This window comes from Mytilus edulis, chromosome 6, assembly GCF_963676685.1.
Source record: "Mytilus edulis chromosome 6, xbMytEdul2.2, whole genome shotgun sequence".
Classification (NCBI taxonomy): domain Eukaryota; kingdom Metazoa; phylum Mollusca; class Bivalvia; order Mytilida; family Mytilidae; genus Mytilus; species Mytilus edulis.
The window spans coordinates 64,433,591-64,455,064 of record NC_092349.1 but is presented as its reverse complement, the minus strand read 5'-3'; the positions used below and the strand labels follow the sequence as shown (position 1 = coordinate 64,455,064).

Genomic DNA, 21,474 nt, shown 5'->3' with positions numbered 1-21,474 from the left:
GATGTTTTTTGTTATTTGATTTTGCCATGTGATTATTGACTTACCGATTTGTTTTTCCTGTGAATTCAGTATTTTTTTTAGTTTACTCTTTAGCCATTCAAGTATATAAAACATGTTCCTTTTTTTTTAATTAAAGGTTTCATATGATTTATTTATATATAAAAAAAATATAAAACCTACTGTTTCCTTTTATTCACCAGGTAGGATCAATTCAAAAAGTTGGAAGAAAAAAAAGTATGAGATTTTATTTGGAAAACAGTTGATACTACCCATTCATTTGCCATTCATGCCATTATTTTGCTGAATGATGAGGGACATAGCCTATGTCATAGGCAATACTTATTTTGGCGGTCTCTTGTCGCGAAAGAATAAACATCGTCGATTGTAGAAATGCTAGGGATTAATAGACATACATCTAAATATTATAATTTACTGTTAAACAATCTTTAAGCCGTATGTCACATTTTTTTATAATATTTGCCCATGCTGCTATTTATTTCAGCACCCCATTATACTATATTTCTTTTTTTTTCTCTTTTTTTTCCCTGTTTACAAATATCCTCTATTTTTCTCTAACCCTGGCTCATTATTCTCTATTTTGAAAACCCAATCCAAACCTTCAGGTGTTCGTTATGTTATTTTTCTCTAACCTTGACTCATACATTTCTATTTATATTCTGAAAACTGAAACCAGACCTCCAGTTAGATATATATCAGTACTTTAAACGATGTCGACTGAATTGTTGAATACAATTTCAACCTTTAAACTTTTATTCTTATTGGTTTACTCAGCAGTATTAAAAATTTAAAAACAAGCTTTTCTCAGTACTTTGTTTACTTCTATTGGGAAAGATGTTTTTCGAAATACTTTTATTTTGTTTTTATTCTTGTGCAAACACATTTGATTTGAACACATTTAAAGGAGCAGTATATGAACATCATGTTATAATGCCAGAGAACACAGAAACATGGGTGAATCGATCTTTTGCATTAGAAAATATGATGAAAAACATTTACGTTTACCAGAAACAAGCAATTAAAGCAGGAAAAGAGGTAAGTTGTATACAAAAAAAGGATTTCAGAAAATTACACGGAATATTTTTCAGTCAATACAATTATACCAGGGCAAAAAGTTTTTATAGATGTTATTTTAACGATAGGATATGCAAAACCTGCCAAAACATGGACATGAATGTTTGTAATCAAGATATAAATGACAGAAATTACAAAATAAAAAAAATCGTTTATCGTCTGATTTGTCTCAGTGATTTGTATTTATTTTTAAAATGACCTACTTAACGATCTGAACATGCGATGATTTCATTGCTATGAATAGACTTATGTCCAATCCATTAAAAGCATACACAATGATATGATTGCAACCTTTATAACCTCATCGCGTAAAAATAATATCACATACTGTAACGTTTGTTTGGTTTGTTTTTTTTTATTTCAAGTATACTAGAACACACCCGCGAAATCGCGGGCATATACAGCTTGTTAAACTGTTGTAGGATGATTTTTTGTAAAAGATGTTATGACTGGAGAATTTCGTATAAGGTATATAGCCCTTTCCTTTTTTTCCAAAGTCCGTTCTTTCTTTTAAATTCAATTATTTTTCGTGTTTCTGGCCTTATACCACAATTATTTTTCCCCTTTGCTACAATGCATTTTTTGGTAAAAGTCAATTTGAATTAAAAAATTGCACCGCTTAAAACATGAAATAAATGAAACTTCTTATAGACCATTATTATTCTAATAAAATGTGCTTCTAGAACAATCCATCTGTGCTTTTCCTTTTAAGAGCCCTATTAGCATACCAATGGTAGGATTTGAATCTCGTATAAATGACTAAGGCTCATTTGAGGGGTGGTCTGAGGGGCCCTGATCCCGAAATCCCGGGCTTAAAAACATGAAATCCCGAGGTGCGTATAATAACGAAATTCATATCCCGACATCCCGAAATTTAAAAAAAAATATTCTCGCATCCCGTTAAGATCAATCCCGAAATCCCGAGCCTAAAAACACCCGATCCCAACGTCCCGAATAAGTCCTGCTTTCCTCTTATCTCTACCCTACTTTCATTTTGGCCAAATCACTATTTTCACTTTCAACAATTAATTTTTATGCCTCATTTATGGGAATTATGTTTTCTAGTCTGTTCGTCCGTTCGTTCGTTCGTCCGTCCTTCTGTCCGGCTTCAGATTAAAGTTTTCACTTTCAACATTAAATTTTTATGCCCCATTTATGGGAATTATGTTTTCTAGTCTGTTCGTCCGTTCGTTCGTTCGTCCACCCGTCTGTCCCGCTTCAGGTTAAAGTTTTTGTCGAAGTAGTTTTTGATGAAGTTGAAGTCCAACTCGAAACTTAGTAAATATGTTCCCTATGATATGATCTTTCTAATGTCAATGCTAAACTAGAGATTTTCCCCATTTCACGGTCCACTAAACATAGTAAATGATAGTGCCGATGTGGCATCCGTATACTATGGACACATTCTTGTTTCCACATGTTTATTTCAATATATATATATGCAACTGGTATGGCCCCTTAGATAGTAAATATTTCAGAAAAAAGTAGACAGAATACAGACAGTCTCTGTATTTTATAGTAGTATAATCGTAGTTTACAGGTGGATAAACGCAAAAACATAATTTTCTCTAAGAAGGTATAATAGTTGTGGTTCTTGCTATCTAAAAACCATGATATGGAGAACGCTCTGATTGGCTTATTTATCTTTCATTTTTGTAATCTATCATACTATTGGTTGTTCTTGTGCATGTTTAAAACCGGAAGTCTAATCTATGACTAAAAGTCAGTCTGATAACGGAAACAATATCCGGACACCTATTTTGTCGTTTTTCTCCCAAAATAACTCAATCTGAATAATCATAAGAATGGATGACAAATGCGACTATGCATTCTACCTAAAGAACGCAGAGGCATGATGATTAATTTATTGTGGAAGGAAGAGAAACGACACACAAAATGAGGTCTTCTCGTTTAATAGTATAGATATGTACAATTAAGTGATCCATTAGTATTTGAAGATTTATTTTGAAAACGATTGATCTATAAATAGATTAAACCGGCTTACACCTTTTTATTTATAAACGTACACGATGTTTATAGGGATAAATTCCACAGGCACTTGTTTCTATCCATAAGAAGGTCGATTATCCATATAAATAGAATGGATAGTCGACCTTCCTATGGATAGAAACAAGTGCCTGTGGTAAATTCAGTAAAAAATCTCCCATTAACTTCAATGTAAACCTACATGTTCAATTAAATTTATAACTTTTTTACCTTTACAAATTAGAAGCTTTCATATTTCATTCATAAAAGAACAAATGTAACAACCATCAAAACATAGGGTCATGCGGCATTTTTGGGCCTTCCACATGACAAGAAGAAGTTAACATACACTGTAGTTTCGTACTTAATTCCTACAATGACCCCATCACTTTTCAATCCTGTTTAAAAAAAAAATCAAATGCATTCATCATTATTATTAATTTTTTTAACCTCAGATTTGATCCATCTAATCAAAAAAAATTAAACACTTTATCTACCAATCATTGCAGCACAGGTCTTCAATTTCATCTTGAAATCTCTCCCCTAAATGGGCGGTCCCTGATGACGTATATTTATTTACTGAATTTACCCCTATATAATAAAGACCAATGCACTGTTAATTATTAAAAAAAATATTTTACTATTAAAATGTATTGTATGCAATTATAAGTTATTCTAATGCAATACTAGTCTTCACTGTCACTGGATTAACCAAAGTATCAAAATTGTAAGGTTAATTTAATATTATTTATTGGACCCTCGATCTTCCCTTGGTTTTTGTCAGTTTCTCCATTTCTCAAAACGTACAATAACTTTACTTTGATGTGTATTGTTGTTCAGATTGATATAACGATCTAATTATTCGTTTTCCTCGATAATCTTTGATGCGAAAAATAGGTGTCACATTTCTCCTGTATCACAAATACCGCACAGATGCATTATTCCTTAACTATATAACGTTTACTTGATCTTTAAGTTTAAACCTAAAGCTGAATGTTTCGTCAACTTTTTAGAATAGGCCTGGACAGATATTTCGATTATCTATATAACTGATTCTTCATTTTCTTACTTTACTTCATTTTTTTTCATCACATGTTCATAGTATGGTTGTATACATCTGCAAAACTTGAAATGTCTATGAACCTATACTGGTTTTAACATTCGTTAATCTTCTTTGAGTCTCACAGAGAAAACGTACAGAACATGTATTAAAAAGATTATAAATTTTGAAACAAATAAAATAACATTCACACTGAAAGATATTCAATAGAACCAAAAACCAAAAAATGCAATACAGCAACAATTACTTGTATGATTATGATTTTGTATATTCCTTTCAGGGAGTGGATATTTTAGTTTTCCCAGAAGACGGAATTTACGGAAACATCTTCAATAGAAAAAGCGTGGAATCTTATTTAGAATACATTCCGAATCCAGAGCTAGAAAAGTGGAATGCTTGTGACGAACCAGATAGATATAACAATACAGAAATTCAGCACTCTCTTAGCTGTATGGCAAAGCACAATTACTTGTATATAGTGGCAGATATGGGAGATTACCAACCATGCAGTTGTCAAAGTGATCCTAAATGTCCACCCGATGGTCATTATCAACTTAACACAGCAGTAGTATACGATAAAGCTGGTTATCTTATTGCTAAATATCATAAAATCAATTTATTTTATGAATTTCAGTTTGATGTCCCACCGGAAAGAAAGTCTGTTTCTTTTGAAACACCTTTTGGGAAATTTGGGGTAATGATATGTTTTGATATACTTTTTAGGAATCCAGCCATAGATTTGCTAGAGAACCATGACGTTGACAGTATAGTTTTTCCAACAGCATGGATGGATGCGCTACCTCTGTTAGCTGCGATTCAGTTTCATTCTGCGTTTGCTGCCGGTGCAAATATAAATTTTCTCGCTTCAAATATGAAAAAATCTGAAAGCAAATTTCACGGAAGTGGTATTTACTCTCCAACAGGTTATCTCGATTTTTATTACAGTGAAGACAATGTAGGAAAACTTCTTATAGCAGACATTCCTATTTATAACAGGAAACGCAACTCTTATCCTGAACTTAACATGCTGACAGAAGAAAACAATTCAAGGCCTTCTAACGATAGTTTTCAGTCCTTTGTTTTTCATGATCTTTACAATTTTGTACCTTTAATTGATATCAAAGATAAAAGAACAATATGTCATAACAAACTTTGCTGTTCCCTCACATACGAAAAGGTGACAAATACTGATGACGTTTTTGCTTTTGGTGCCTTTGATGGACTTCATACTTTTGAAGGTACTTATTACATCCAAGTTTGCATACTACTGAAGTGCAAAAACAGTAATCTAACAAGTTGCGGAGAACCAGACAAAAACAGCATAACATTTTTTAAGCAATTTAAAATCGAAGGTACATTTAATACATCATACATTTTTCCCGAAATTTTGTTGTCTAACGCTAGCGATTTACTACTTTTAGCAGCTCCGAACACTTGGAAATACGCCACAGGAATTCTTCAGAGTGAAATTCAGCTAGAATATCCAGTCGTGTCAGCTGCCATGTTGGCGAGGGTATACGAAAAGGATCATATATTGTTATCAGATAAAAATCCAAACAAAAGAACTCAGTTTGATTTTCCAAGAGATCAGAGAAATCTATTGTTACATGTAAGAATCGTCATAACTTTTTATAAATTTTTGTCAGCTGTATCCAACTACATTATATCTCTTCTGCAAATGTAATATACTGCATACAAGTTTTTGAGAATTTTTATTAATATACATAATCTTTTATTTAGTTTTGTCAACTTTATAAAACTCCAGTATAAAATATCTTCAATGAAAAAAACAGTTGTCTAGGAATATTAATCGTAGTATTATTTTTGCAATTAATAGATAACTATAAAAATGCCAGTGGCATATTTTAATTTTAGGAGCTGTTTCTGTATATGCAAAATGTTTTTGCCTGCATAATTTGAGAGTTCAAAATTGAATTGAGTGTATAGGAAGGCCAAATACAGTTGCGGCATTTAATATTTATATGTTGAATATTTGTTTTCGGGTTCATAGTCTATTTTTATATGAAAGGGTAACACGATCATGTTAACACTAGCAAATGTGTCGTTTACAGCTGTCAATTTTAATATTTACAGAAAATTTCAATTGTCTTGGAATAAATAGCAAACTATAAATGACTACAATCGTTGTACTATTTTATAGCTGGTCAAGCGGAGTCTTATGTAAATGATTATTGAAATCTCAACCATCACATCTAGCGAAGGACCACAGAACTGTTGGATAACTAGAACATCGGGCAATACGGCTTTAGAAGTGCCAAATTTCCAGACCAATGGACTTTCAGATCAATAAACCTACGGACACCAAAATGTTCTGTTTCGCACAAAAATATACGAGGGGTTTGCATTTGGTTCATTTCGTTCATTGCATGTCATATCCGTACGTGTTGACTGCACAGTTGAGCAAATATTTAAATCGTGTCATTCTACTATATCTGATTTTAAATGACACATTGTCAGTCTCTGCTGCGACTGTCATACAATTGAGAGGTTTAGCGCTATAAAACCAGTTTCAATCCACCATTTTCTACATTTGAAAATGCCTGTACCAAGTCAGATATTTGACAGTTAGTGTCAATTCGTTTGATGTGTTTTGTCATTTGATTTTGACATATGATTAGGGATTTTCCGATTGAATTTTCCTCGGATTTCAGTTTTTTTGTGATTTCACTTTTTTCATATACCTGCATTGAATTCAAGAACTGCCTATTATGTGTCAGCTCTTCAAACGCAAGCATCACCAAAAGGACATAGGTTGTCGAGAAATTCGTTTGGTACTTTCATCCTATCTTTATATAAACATTCATTAAAGACCTATTGGTCTATTGGTGACCTTCTGTTGTTGTCAGTTCTATGGTCGGGTTATTTTCTCTTTGACACACTCCCCATTTCCATTCTCAATTTTATGTCACAAGATTTCTTGTTTTGTGGATGCAAATATCGAATTGAATAAATAATCAGAGGACACACACTTTTTTATTATCTTAATGACTTCTTTCATGCTTTTGTAAATCATTGGTTTAAAATTTCACTGTACTCTTGCAACTCTTGAAGAATTCTATGAACATGATGAATAACAGAAAAATATTCGTACATACATAATTCGTTGGAATATGAATTATCTGTGAGAAATTCGAAAGCGAAATTGTCATGGAATTCTAATGTAAATCATCACACATTATATATTTATTCATGTTATTCCTTTTAACCTTAAAATATGTATCCCGGTTTCTCTCAGGTTTTGAGTTTATTTCATTTATGAAATATAAAAAAGAAGATGTGGTATGATTGCCAATGAGACAACTATCCACAAAAGACCAAAATAACACAGACATTAACAACAATAGGTCACCGTACGGCCTTCAACAATGAGCAAAGCCCATACCGCATAGTGAGCTATAAAAGGCCCCGATAAGACAATGTAAAACAATTCAAACGAGAAAACTAACGGCCTTATTTATGTAACAAAATGAACGAAAAACAAATATGTAACACATAAACAAACGACAACCACTGAATTACAGGCTCTTGACTTGGGACAGGCACATACATAAATAATGTGGCGGGGTTAAACATGTTAGCGGGAAGTTTGTTAAAGTACACCTACTTTCTGTTTTTAACATTCACAGGTACACATTTAATAAGATAAAGTGTAAAAAGATATAATGGTCTCGATTGCCTTTCTTTACAATTTTTTGCACATTCTTCTCTATTATTTTAATCTAAGTACCCAGTGCTCGCTTTTCTTCACATTTTGTTGTCCTATTTTTAATTTCTCCCTCTAGCCTTGGCGTTATATTTCCTATTGTGAATATCCCCATCGTCTCCCTCATGTATGTTATCTGTATGTATGAATCAGTACTTAAAAATGGGTTTTCCGGTCGAAGTGCGCAGAATAGTTAAAAATAATTTCAACCATTTTCATTTTATGTAATTGACTCAATAGAGTTAAAGTATTACAAATTCATAAATTCTATTTTTCAGTATTTCTACAGGAAAGATGTTTTTCGGAATAATTGTATTTTGTTTTTATTCTTGTACAAATTCATTAGCTTCAAACACATATAAAGGAGCAGTATTCGAACATAGTGTTATAATGCCAGAGAATACGAAAGTATGGGTGAATCGATCTTATGCATTGGAAAATATGATGAAAAATATTGATGTTTACCAGATACAGGCAAAGAAAGCGGGAAAAGAGGTAAGTTGTATATAAAAAGGGGATTATCCATATAATCATCAAGGAAAATATCTAATTGCAAACAGCTATTGATGAAAAGTATATGTAGGAAGTCTTTATTTCATCTGTGATTACTTATGTTTTTGTTTATTATTTTCGGGGGTGTATTTAGTAACATGAAATGGTGAAGTATTTTGTTTTCTGTCATGTCTACGATAATGTAAGTTTTTACATATAACAGTTGGCTAATCCTGTATTCATTTGTAATAAAAAATTATTAAACTAACCTAAAGTTTACTAACATTTTTACACTTTGTTAATTATACAGTTGCAAACATTCAGTATAACTGATTCATATGTATACAATTCTTGAAAACTAGCACATAAAACCCATTGGTGTTCTTCTTTTTGTTTGGGTTGGTATCTCGAGGAAGTCTATTATTCTATATTATGACTGTTATCATTACTAGAGGCCAATATGATTAATCCGTGTTACTACCTCATGTTTATTCTAAGACTTCATTACTTTTCTGCCGATCTACCTGCAAATGTTATAAACCTTAAAGTATCATTTATATAAAACAGTCAATGAACTTCAAGCATGCACGTGTAGACAGTTATTGTCAATCAAAATAAAAGAGGGACGAAAGATACCAAAGGGACAGTCAAACTCATAAATCCAAAACAAACTGACAACGCCATGGCTAAAAATGAAAAAGACAAACAGAAAAACAATAGTACACACGACACAACATAGAAAACTAAAGAATAAACAACACGAACCCCACCAAAAACTAGGGGTGATCTCAGGTGCTCCGGAAGGGTAAGCAGATCCTGCTCCACATGTGGCACCCGTCGTGTTGCTTATGTGATTACAAATCCGGTAAATTGTCTAATTCGGTAGGTCATATTCATGAAAGGGAAGGGGATTGTAGTTACGACGTAAGGAACATATCCGATATCATTTGTGAAACGGTTATTCCATAACGGTCAACCAACTCGTGATGGCGTCCGTAAAATTTACGAAGGGATGATTTCAACTTCACCATTTGGAACTCTTGGTTTAATAGCTTCCTTGTTAGCAGCAAACCTCTATCAAGAAAATCATGATAGGAAATGCAAGCACGGGAATATCGTATCAATTGGGAGATATATACCCCGTATGCAGGTGCTGCTGGAATGTTGCTACTTAGAAATGGAAAGTTCACAATTGGAAAGCTGAAATCATCTCTTTTGTCGTCAAGTTTTGTTTTCAACCGACCCTCATTGTCAATTTCTAGATGTAAGTCAAGATATGAAGCCGACTTAACTGTATCTGTAGTATCCTTTATCTCTAGTTCGATTGGATAGATGCGTTCCACATAGTCACCAAATTTTGAATTGTTTAGTGAAAGAACATCATCTATATAGCGGAAAGTAGAGTTAAAGGATATTGCTAACTTCTTATCTTTCTTCCTAAGAAGTTCCTGCATGAAGTCAGCCTCATAATAATAAAGAAACAAGTCGGCGAGTAGAGGGGCACAGTTTGTTCCCATTGGAATGCCGACAGTCTGTTGAAAAACACGTCCTCCGAACGTAACAAATATGTTGTCAATCAAGAAATCAAGCATCTTGATAATATCAGTTTCAGAGAATTTTTTGTTTGAATCAGAGTGATTCTTTACAAAGTAGGATTTATCCCTCCCTAAGACAAGATACTTGTATCTACGTTGGCCATTCTTTTTTATGAAACAAAGTAATACCAACTCTTTCAATTTGTCTTTTAGTTTAGAATGTGGAATACTTGTGTACAGAGTAGAAAAGTCAAATGTTTTAATACTGTTACAAGATGAAAGAGAGTTAGATTGTATGTACTCTAAAAGATCTTTTGAATTTTTAAGTATCCACATCTGATTCACACCACCTCTAGAATAGGCAGTTTCACAATAACTTTGAAGCCCGTCTTTGATTGCTGATAAAATAGATGTTAATAATTTAGAAAGAGGTTTCGTGGAGCACTTGGAAGACCCAGCAATATACCGTTGTTTGTAAGGACACTTATGTAGTTTAGGTATCCAATACAGTGATGGAAGATCCAGTTCTTCATCTTTGGTTGAAATTCCAAAGGAACATAGAACAGACCTATGATTATCCAGGATTTCCTCTTTGGTAAGTGTCGTGAGGGTATATGTTGAGTTTCCAAGTGAATTGTCAATACCTAATTCGTTTATCAAGCAGTTGATGTAGTGACTTTTACACACAAAAACGATGTTATTTGGGGCTTTATCTGCGGGGACAACAACATATTTGTCATGGAGGTCGGATAGGTGCTTTGCAACATTTGGGTCTTTAAAGATTGACGTAGCATGGGCATTGATGGACCCATTCAGTTTCTTAATTCTGATTAATAAGAAAGGTGGAGTCTCAATAAATATTAAAAGATAATATTGCCACATAATAAATCCCTTATCTGTAGACAAGGAGTTAACTTAATACATTTAATTAAGTCCATCAAATGAACGATGTTAAGACGTTATTGCATAACATTCTAAATGATATGTAACTTAGCCATTTACGCAGTGTTAACTGATATACTATTCTTAGAATTCTAAATATGTCACAAGTAATTTGGTTGTCTATCATAGTATACAATCAAGTGCAAGGAAAAACATGCAAGTTTTTTATGTCAACAATGCATGTGCAACCCCGTTAATTTAACTTTAAGCATAAACTATGTGTGTTTCTCGCTTTGTGTTTCAAAGTTTGTCTTTTAAACTATCGTTTATATACTAATGCAGTTCCACTAAATTTTCAAGAAGTTCATTCAATTATATGTAATTTTCGAGATATTTTACTAAATTTGATCACACATTGTTGTCAACTTAATGGAATTTGATGCGTCGGTCATGCAAGTGAGAGGTTTAGCGCTTTAAAACCAGGTTTAATCCACGATTTTTCTACGTTTAAAAATGCCTGTACCAATTCAAATCAGAAATATGACAGTTGTTGTCCATTCTTTAGATGTGTTTTATCATTTGATTTTGCCATTTGATTAGGAACTTTCGGTTTTATATTTTGCTCGGAGTTTAGTATTTTTGTGATTGTACTTTTTTATACACACCTATACCGTACATAGACCCTTTAGAAAAAAAGTTATACAGAAAGCTAAATCACCAGCCCAGAAGTCAGCACTTCTGTGTTGACATGATTTATCATTGATATGGTCATAATTATAAATTGACTGTTTACAAAACTTTGATATTTTTTTAAATGCTAAGGCTTTCAACATTAGAAATATATTACCTTTGCTTCATTTGCCAAACTTTTAAGAATTTTTGGTACTCAATGCTCTTTAACTTTGCACTTCATTTGACCAATTTTTATCTGATTTTGATTCGAGCGTCACTAATGAGTCTTTTGTGGACAAATCGCCCATCTGATGCAAATGAAAACTGTCAAACTTTCAATCTTGGTATCTATGATAATTTGATTTCTACTTGTTATATGTTTTAAGAACAAGAATAAGAACACTAAACAATATCACGACATTTATCATGTCTCCCTATACTTAATGTTTCCGTACATTCTTTTCAGAAAGTGGATATTTTAGTTTTCCCAGAAGACGGAATCTATGGATACAAATTCAATAGACAGGGTGTGGAATCTTATCTAGAATATATTCCAGATCCAGACCTTGAAGATTGGAATGCTTGTGATGAACCAGATAGATATAACAATACAGAAATTCAGCGCTCTCTTAGTTGTATGGCAAAAGACAATGAATTGTACATTGTAGCAAATATAGGAGATAACCAACCATGTAGTCGACAAAATGATCCGAATTGTCCGTCCGATGATCATTACCAATTTAATACAGCAGTAGTATACAATAAAACTGGTTACCTGATAACTAAATATCACAAGATCAATTTATTTTATGAATATCAGTTTGATGTCCCACCGGAAAGAAAGTCTGTATCATTCGCAACCCCTTTTGGAAAATTTGGAGTGATGATATGCTTTGATATAATTTTTCGGAATCCCGCTATTGAGTTGCTAGAAAACCATAACGTTGAAAATATCGTATTCCCAACGGCATGGATGGATGCTCTACCGATATTAGCCGCGATACAGTTTCATTCCGCGTTTGCTGCCGGTGCAAACTTAAATTTCCTCGCTGCGAATTTAAAAAACTCTAGTATCAAAGTTCATGGCAGTGGTATCTACTCCGCAGAAGGATATCTCGATTTTCATTACGATAATGAAGATGTTGGAAAACTTCTCATAGCAGAAATTCCTATTCGCAATAGGAAACAAAACTCCTATCCTGAACCTAAAAATATGACAGAAGAAAACAATTCAATCACTTCGAATAATATTTTTCAGTCCCTTGTTTTTCGTGATCTTTACAATTTTGTACCATTAGTTGATATTCAAGGTAAAAGGACAATATGTCATAACAAACTTTGCTGTTCACTCACCTACGAAAAGAAAATGGATACTGATGACGTCTTTGCTTTTGGTGCGTTTGATGGACTCCATACATATGAAGGTACTTATTACATCCAAGTTTGCATATTACTGAAGTGTAAAAACAGTAGTCTCACAAGTTGTGGAGAACCAGAACAAAACAGCAAAACACTTTTCAAGCAATTTAAGATCGAAGGCACATTTACTACTGCATACATATATCCCGAAATTCTATTGTCTAACGCTAGCGATTTACTTTTTTTAGCAGCTCCGAGCACTTGGAATTACGCAAGAGGCATTCTTCAGAGTGAAAATCAGTTAGAATATCCAGTCGTGTCAGCAGCCATGTTGGCGAGGGTATATGAAAATGATTTGACAATAAATCACGGAAATCACATGTTACCTGAAATCGTCGTGATAACTGCTTTGTTAGCTATTTCGAACTACATCTTTGGTTGAAGTCATAAAACTCTGCTCAGTGCTTGTAGCACTAAAATCATGCTCTAAAAATGAATACCAGCATTTTGATTGGTTGATTTTGGAGTATGAGTAAAAAAAAATGACTCGAAAGTTTTATAACCTGTAGGCAAGGTGTCTTCTGTAGAAGTTATATATTGCCTTAAAGTTATTTGGCATTATTTTTAATCTTTTTTAATCATTTATTCATTTTATTAATCGTGCGAGTCAACATTTCAAACCTACAATTAACAAATAGTTCTGTTAGTAGATTTATCGTACAGTCATTTTTTCAATACATAGCTTTAATTTTAACATCATATTGTATTTAAAGATTAATCTTAGAAGCTCTAAGTGTCTATGCATTCTCTTTTACATGCAACATTTGAAGCCATTTTTCTTAAACGAGCACCAAGGTTTAATTGTATTAAAAAGCTGAAACCTGTTGCTGCATTTAAAATTATGTGTTATTTTTTTTTTTCTTTTAGGTTTTATTATTATATAAATGGTTATGATGATAATTTTTGAATACTTGCATATATATTATTCGAGTGATACATGTTACATGTGTTACCTTGGGGGTTTTGAAAACAACTTAGCTTTGCAGTATAGGTCTTGCACATCGTGTACTGCCTTCCGGTAACATATAGTTGGTAAATTCCCCCCTATTGGTTTTTGGTGGGAAGTTTCCCAATACAACATCTTCTTTTTTTATATATTTACAGACAAAAATTATTGTCTTGGAATGTATTTAAAAAAGTTGATGATTCACACGTTGTTTTTTTTTTTTTTTTTGTAGCCGGTCAACTAGAGTTTTATATAAACATAATAAAACTTTTTCCATCACAAATTTGAGCGTTTGATCAATTAAGTAAACAAATTAGCAGAGGAGCCTTAAATCTGCTGTGGTCCTTTTCCTTTCCCGAATGGTATTATCAACTCTTCTATACATTTAAGCCAATAGAATCTACGCAACATCATTAGGGAACCAATCATACCTAACTAATGCAAAATGCTTCGGACACTTCAAATTTATAAAGGGTTATTTTTCATTCTATATCATTATGGGATCTTTCCTAAATAAAGCCTTTGTTGGAAGTGCCTTATCTCATAAATAAAGGCAACAGTAGAATACCACCGTTCAAAATTCATAAATCGATAATCCAGTTTCTTACGTTTGTGTTTACGATATATGACGAGTGATGATTCATTGAAAATTCGAAGTATCTTTATTTAATGAGAAATTGAGTAATTTTTATTGTTAGACATGTCTCCATATACGGACTTATAGAGAATGAAATTGAGAATGGAAATGGGGAGTGTATCAAAGAGACAACAACCTGACCACAGAGCAGAAAAAAACCGAGGACCACCAAAGGGTCTTCAACACAGCGGGAAAATCCCACATCCAGAGGCTTCCTTCAGCTGGCCTCTAAACAAATATGTATACTAATTCAGTGATAATGGTCGTCATACTAAACTCCGAATTATACACAAGAAACTAAAATTAAAGATCATACAAGACTAACAAAGACCAGAGGCTCTTGAGTTGGGACAGGCGCAAAAATTCGGCGGGGTTCAACATGTTTTTTGAAATCTCACCTTTCCCCCTTTACCTATAAGCAATGTAGAAAAACAAACGCACACCAATACGCATAGTTAAACTCAGTTTAAGAGAAGTCCGAGACCGATGTCAGAAGAGGTAACAAAAAGAAATAACCAAAATAAATGTGTAAAAATAAAATCATTGACATTCCATTGATAAATCATTGAAAGAAGTCAGTATATACATTTTATAATTAAGAAAATTGATCTTTCAATTAAAAGCTCAAAACTAAGATTATTTGGCATACATTAAGTTCAAATCCTCAGCAAATTAGTGATGTGAACATTAAATGAAGTAGTTTAAGTATTTTTTTCACAGAATATAAATGAATCTCATCTGGTACATTTCACCAGAATAGCCCTATCTCACGAAGAGTACAGTTTTTGATATTTCAAATATTTCTGCCGATATAATTTTAATGTAAACTAAATGAAATAGAAAAGTGAGCGATAAAAGAAAGAAAAGGAAAGTAATTTTTTTTTTGAAAGATCAAACTCAAAAAGTAGTGTGAAAAACATTAAAATTGTGGGAAGTATAAATATAATTTTCAAGTTCATTTTTTATGACTAATATCAAGCAAAATTGCTACGCGAGATTGCTGGTTTCCTTTTTGAAAGTATCAATTTGATGATCATCTTATTAGTAAGTGCTCCTTTACTTCGTAAGTGTACAGGGAATTTTAATTTTTCTCCGTTTTAGAATTAATTCATTTTCAATTTGTTAGATAATTATCTACAGTGTTGTCCCGAAATGAGGACTGTCTGTACTTTTTCATTATAGTTGTTTTTGTTTGTTTGATATACTTTGATAATTTAATTTTTTGATATGTTTTAGTATAAAACAGTATCCATAATTGTATGCAGTTACTGATAATACAGGGATGCACATACCTTTTTTTCACGAATTTTCAATTTTTATCGGAAAACACTCAAAGCTTTGTGATACATATATATATATGAATAATTTATAAAATAAGTATTATTATCTTAAACTTAGACTTAATAACATAAGCGTTTTACTGTATGATAATAGCATTAAATTAACGTAAATTCCATATTTTTCGAATTGGTGCTTTGTGGGCTGATATGAAAAGTTGATCACATGCTTCGATTGTTATCACATGCTTTTCCGTAACGTTATCGCATGTCATTCCGGTAATACTCGGCAAATTCCGGAAAATACACCTCAATGCTACGTTTTCAGTGAAAACATTAAAAAGTAGTGTACAAAACAATTATTTGGACACTGGAAGGAATATTGTGTAAAATTATAATTAAAAAAAAAAACTAAAAAAAAAAAACCCAAACAATAAACAAACAAACAAAGTATTAAATAAATGCATTTTTAAAAGTTTCAAACATAATTTAGAACTGGGTCTTCCAAGTGCTCCACGAAACCTCTTTCTAAATTATTAACATCTATTTTATCAGCAATCAAAGACGGGCTTCAAAGTTATTGTGAAACTGCCTATTCTACAGGGGGCGTGAATCAGATGTGGATACTTAAAAATTCCAAAGATCTTTTAGAGTACATACAATCTAACTCTCTTTCATCTTGAAACAGTATTAAAACATTTGACTTTTCTACTCTTTACACTAGTATTCCACATTCCAAACTAAAAGACAAATTGAAAGAGTTGGTATTGCTTTGCTTCATTAAAAAGAATGGCCTACGTAGATACAAGTATCTTGTCTTAGGGAGGGATAAATCCTACTTTGTAAAGGATCACTCTGGTTTAAACAAAAAATTCTCTGAAACTGATATTATCAAGATGCTTGATTTCTTGATTGACAACATATTTGTTACGTTCGGAGGACGTGTTTTTCAACAGACTGTCGGCATTCTAATGGGAACAAACTGTGCCCCTCTACTTGCCGACTTGTTTTGTGTATTATTATGAGGCTAACTTCATGTAGGAACTTCTTAGGAAGAAAGATAAGAAGTTAGCAATATCCTTTAACTCTACTTTCCGCTATATAGATGATGTTCTTTCACCAAATAATTCAAAATTTGGTGACTATGTGGAACGCATCTATCCAATCGATCTAGAGATAAAGGATACTACAGATACAGTTAAGTCGGCCTCATATTTTGACTTACATCTAGAAATTGACAATGAGGGTCGGTTAAAAACAAAACTTTACGACAAAAGAGATGATTTCAGCTTTCCAATTGTGAACTTTCCATTTCCATAAGTAGCAACATTCCAGCAGCACCTGCATACGGGGTATACATCTCCCAATTGATACGATATTCCCGTGCTTGCATTTCCTATCATGATTTTCTTGATAGAGGGTTGCTGCTCACAAGGAAGCTATTAAACCAAGAGTTCCAAATGGTGAAGTTGAAATCATCCCTCCGTAAATTTTACGGACGCAATCACCAGTTGGTTGACCGTTATGGAATAACCGTTTCACAAATGATATTGGATATGTTCCTTACGTCGTAACTACAATCCCCTTCCCGTTCATGAATGTGACCTACCAAATTGGATTTTTTACCGGATTTGTTATCTCATAAGCAACACGACGGGTGCCACATGTGGAGCAGAATCTGCTTACCCTTCCGGAGCACCTGAGATCACCCCTATTTTTTGGTGGGGTTCGTGTTGTTTATTCTTTAGTTTTCTATGTTGTGTCATGTGTGCTGTTGCTTGTTTGTCTTTTTCAATTTTAGCCATGGCGTTTTCATTTTTGTTTAGATTTACAAGTTTGACCGTCCCTTTCGTACCTTTCGTCCCCCCTTTTAGAAAGTTACTTAAAAAAGTTTTTCCAAACAGTGTTTATAATGCAGATTTTTGTCGATTCGTCCATATTAAAATCTTTTTCTTCTCTGTTGAGGCATAGAATAGAAAGATTTCATATCGAATGTACTAAATGTGGGGTCCGACGTACGTGAACTTTTCACTTTTTGAACTTCTATTTGGGAACCACGTAGAAGGATCAATATATGAATTTGTTATTTTTCTCCATTTTTGAAGCATACGATAAAAAGATCATGACATGTCATTTTTCATATCGCATGTATCATCAGCCCTCGGTCAATATCAGCCCTCGAGGCATGCGGCTCTTGTGTTGATATTGAACCTAGGGCTGATAATACATGCGATATGAAAAATGTCATGTAATAATCTGATAATATTGAATTTATATTATTATTTAATGCAAATCGTACGTTGATGTCAATATTATTATCAAAATACCTGCTTATTATAAATTTTCTTAGAAATAGTCATTTAAGTTTCCTTTATCTAATTCTAAAATAAACGTAAATAGTTCGCCTAAGAATGCGCATTCTTTGTACAACAATCAATCATTGATCATTTGCCCCCCCTTTTTTTTCTCAAAAAAAAAACCACCCCGAAATGTTTATAGTACAAAGTATATAAAACACACGTGCGTCTTCTCTATGAAGTGACTTTATGCTCCTCAGTGCTCTTCAACTTCATACATTATTTTACCTTTTTAACTTTTTTTTCGACCTTCACTGATGAGTCTTATGTATAAGAAACGCCCGTCTTGTACAAATACACAATATCAATCCTGGTATCGTTGATGAGTTTATTCATAAAGTAACTATGAATACAAATACTAAATTAAAAGGAGCAGTTGAGTGCACCAAACAAATTTTTACATCCCGTTACAATATTGATGTGCATGCAACAGCATGATGCGAATCAGTGGTCGTTGGTTCATTTCTATCAAATTTGTTTAGTTGTTTAGTTATAAATTATGCTGTTAGTTTTATTAGGGTGCCCAATCAACGATTTTGATCGATTTGTCTTAACTGAATAACACACGACTATATTTTATATCATTGGAAAGAGGAGAGCAAGCCTCATCGAAATACCGTTGTCATCGTTGTTTTTCATTTTGATCTTCGAGATAGACAGGTCATTCTTTTTTTTCCCATCCGAACTAAAGAAGAAAATGTTAGGGTAGTTTTGCTATATAGTAATCAAAGGTACCAGGATTATAATTTAGTACGCCAGACGCACGTTTATACAAGACTCATCAGTGACGCCCATATCAAAATATTCATAAAGCCAAACAAGTACAAAGTTGAAGAGCATTTAGGATCGAAAATTCCAAAAAGTTGTGCCAAATACGGCTAAGGTAATCTATGCTTGGGATAGGAAAATCCTTAGTTTTTCGAAAAATTCAAGTTTTGTAAGCAGGAAATTTATAAAAATGACCACATTATTGATTTTCATGTCAACACCGACTATATATGAAGACATCAAAATTATATCTGGAGTGAAGCTCTTATTATGGTTTAAAAGTAGATTCACAAGGAAGAAGTTTGACAAAGGAGGAATTTTGAATTGTAGCCAATTTTACGATCACTTTGTTTAGGTCAATTTGTTTAGGTCACAATGATCTATTTTGAGTTTTGACTTGAGATCATTCAACCTAACAACAAGATCTCAAGCTGCATCTATAGATTCATCGATGTCCAAATTAGAAAGGTTTGACAAATCGCTGAAATCATCTGGGTTGTCCTTCAAGACTAAAAAACAGTGCGCTTACCGAGCCTTAATAGGGATGACGTTGTATCGCATCATGTTACAGTATGTGCCGCTGGTAGAATGTTACAGATGGCAAACCCGAGACTTCTACATATTTCGTGGACAGGTATATAGCGGCGCAAATCTTGTTTGCAAGTTATAGTGCCTGTTTGAAACCATAGCTCATTCGTATGCTGCTTGGAGGGGAAGTAATAAACGCATAAGATCAGAACATCTGTATCTTGTGACTTTATTATCATCCTACCCTTGAATCTTTTCACAACGAACTCTTTGTCTACATGAACAGCATGTAAAATCATGCGAGTTTCTACTTCATTTCTACAAAATAATTCGTAAAACCTGAATACTGCTTCTGAGCAGATTTATGGTCCTTGGAGGTGCTAGCTAAATAAATGACTTCCTCATGTATCATAGTAACTGTTGAATTACCATGATGCCAAACAATCGATTTGCCAAGAAATCTGAGTAAGGTCTGCTGATTCTCACTGACTCATAGAAACTTTTTCCAGTCAGGAATTTGATGACCTTCTATATATGACATGAAACACTTTTTCATACGAATAAGAACTTGATTCAGCTTTAAAATAACTGCAATTGTGTCTGCTAGTGTAAGATTTATAACAAAAATGTTGGTACAATAGTTTGTAATCATCAGTACGAAGATGATCTAGGTCCGAAGCATCATGCAGTATACTAAAAAATAAATGATCTTTCCGTGCTCCCATAGCCTCGATAAAGCTTTTGTTTGTGCTAATTTCTCGCATATTAATAAGCAATGCCGTAGAACCCTGACATATAACTCACATATCCTATTGTATTTCATTCCTACTTCGTTTAGGGCTTGATGGGCATAGTTTAACAAAACTGTGAATGTGCGCCATATTCTGGATCTGAAACCGAATGATTTGATTTGTATATTATAACAAAACTGTAAATTCAAAAAAACAAAACAAAAACAAAATATTTCCTTAAACGAAACAACGATCTTCAACCAAACTGGACTATTAAAAAAAAACATAAAAATCGACCATACAACAAGCAAAAAAAGAGAAATGAAGTTATAGTGCCTAACAAGATTTTGTGAGGGAATTCAATGTTTGCTATACCACTGTTCATTTAAACGCACTTTATGACAATACCACTATACCAATCGTAATGAAATTGTTTGCAGTGTTTTGAGAAATGATTTTACTTTGTTGTCACGTATTGTTTGTGAAACATTTTATGTTTTAAAAGGATGAATTTTCTGTATAAAGTCCATAATTGTGTGGACTTTTGAAGCCCAAACTTTGTACTGCCTTAAATACATACATGAAAGTTCCGAAAACTGTACCAACACAAAACGACATGTTTATGAAATGATAGCAAAACTTTTGGTTGACAAATTTTTATTCGCTATTGCAAAACAATTAACTTTGAATATCTTACATTTTCTCCCAACCCAGTTTACCCCCTATTACTTATTTTGATGTGGACCGGTCATTTGTTATTGAAAATTACGCAATTTGATTGGATTAAATTATTACAGTTTACCTTCAAACTGTTTATGCTTTTCATACATGACTATTGATTAAATCAGAACGTGCATGAATATGACAGTAACTAAAATGACCTTCAAACTGGACACTGGATGAGTCCATGTTATGTTTTATCAATGGAAGTATAGGTACGGAAGGTAAGAATTGCCAATTCTCCTATTTTCACAATTTTCTCCAAATACACAGTAGATAGATTATTTTTTAATAGGCAATTGCGGAGAAAAACAGAAAAAGTTTACAAATAAGAAGTGTTATTCCAATCAAAAAGTCATTTTCGAAGAGAAATGCCAAAATACATTTTACGCATGGCTACGCCAGGTAAAAATATTATTTATCTTACAAAAAATATCATTGTTCAGTCTCATAGGAACATACTAATTACAATTAATCCCAAACTAAAGAAGTCATTAAATAAAGTCAAAATATGTCCGATCTACCTATTTTAGGAACTCAAAAGTCAATACGATCGTTTTGAGTTTAATTTCGTCTACCTCATAAAATCGTGTTAGGCACTATAGTGACAATTGTCCTAGGCAATGACCTGATAGTGTAAGCTACAAA

General features: G+C 33.0%; 2 protein-coding genes across 2 annotated transcripts; both read left to right on the top strand.

Moving 5' to 3' along the window:
- The first annotated feature begins 831 nt into the window (after positions 1-831).
- On the top strand, positions 832-6,584 carry LOC139528134 (pantetheinase-like). Its single transcript, XM_071323973.1, has 2 exons — positions 832-1,053; positions 4,419-6,584. Exons 1-2 carry the CDS (start codon positions 853-855, stop codon positions 5,820-5,822), a joined length of 1,605 nt encoding a protein of 534 aa, XP_071180074.1. The 5' UTR covers positions 832-852; the 3' UTR covers positions 5,823-6,584.
- A 1,435-nt stretch (positions 6,585-8,019) lies between these two features.
- On the top strand, positions 8,020-14,881 carry LOC139528133 (pantetheinase-like). The gene is made up of 2 exons (XM_071323972.1): positions 8,020-8,357; positions 11,910-14,881. Exons 1-2 carry the CDS (start codon positions 8,157-8,159, stop codon positions 13,242-13,244), a joined length of 1,536 nt encoding a protein of 511 aa, XP_071180073.1. The 5' UTR covers positions 8,020-8,156; the 3' UTR covers positions 13,245-14,881.
- Positions 14,882-21,474: the final 6,593 nt, after the last annotated feature.

What these genes read in the sequence shown, in the direction of transcription:
- LOC139528134 (XM_071323973.1), top strand. Translation starts at nt 853, where the DNA reads ATGTTTTTCGAAATACTTTTATTTTGTTTTTATTCTTGTGCAAACACA. An exon ending in CAATTAAAGCAGGAAAAGAG is followed by an intron (nt 1,054 to 4,418) that starts GTAAGTTGTATA and finishes TATTCCTTTCAG; the next exon opens with GGAGTGGATATTTTAGTTTT.
- LOC139528133 (XM_071323972.1), top strand. Translation starts at nt 8,157, where the DNA reads ATGTTTTTCGGAATAATTGTATTTTGTTTTTATTCTTGTACAAATTCA. An exon ending in CAAAGAAAGCGGGAAAAGAG is followed by an intron (nt 8,358 to 11,909) that starts GTAAGTTGTATA and finishes CATTCTTTTCAG; the next exon opens with AAAGTGGATATTTTAGTTTT.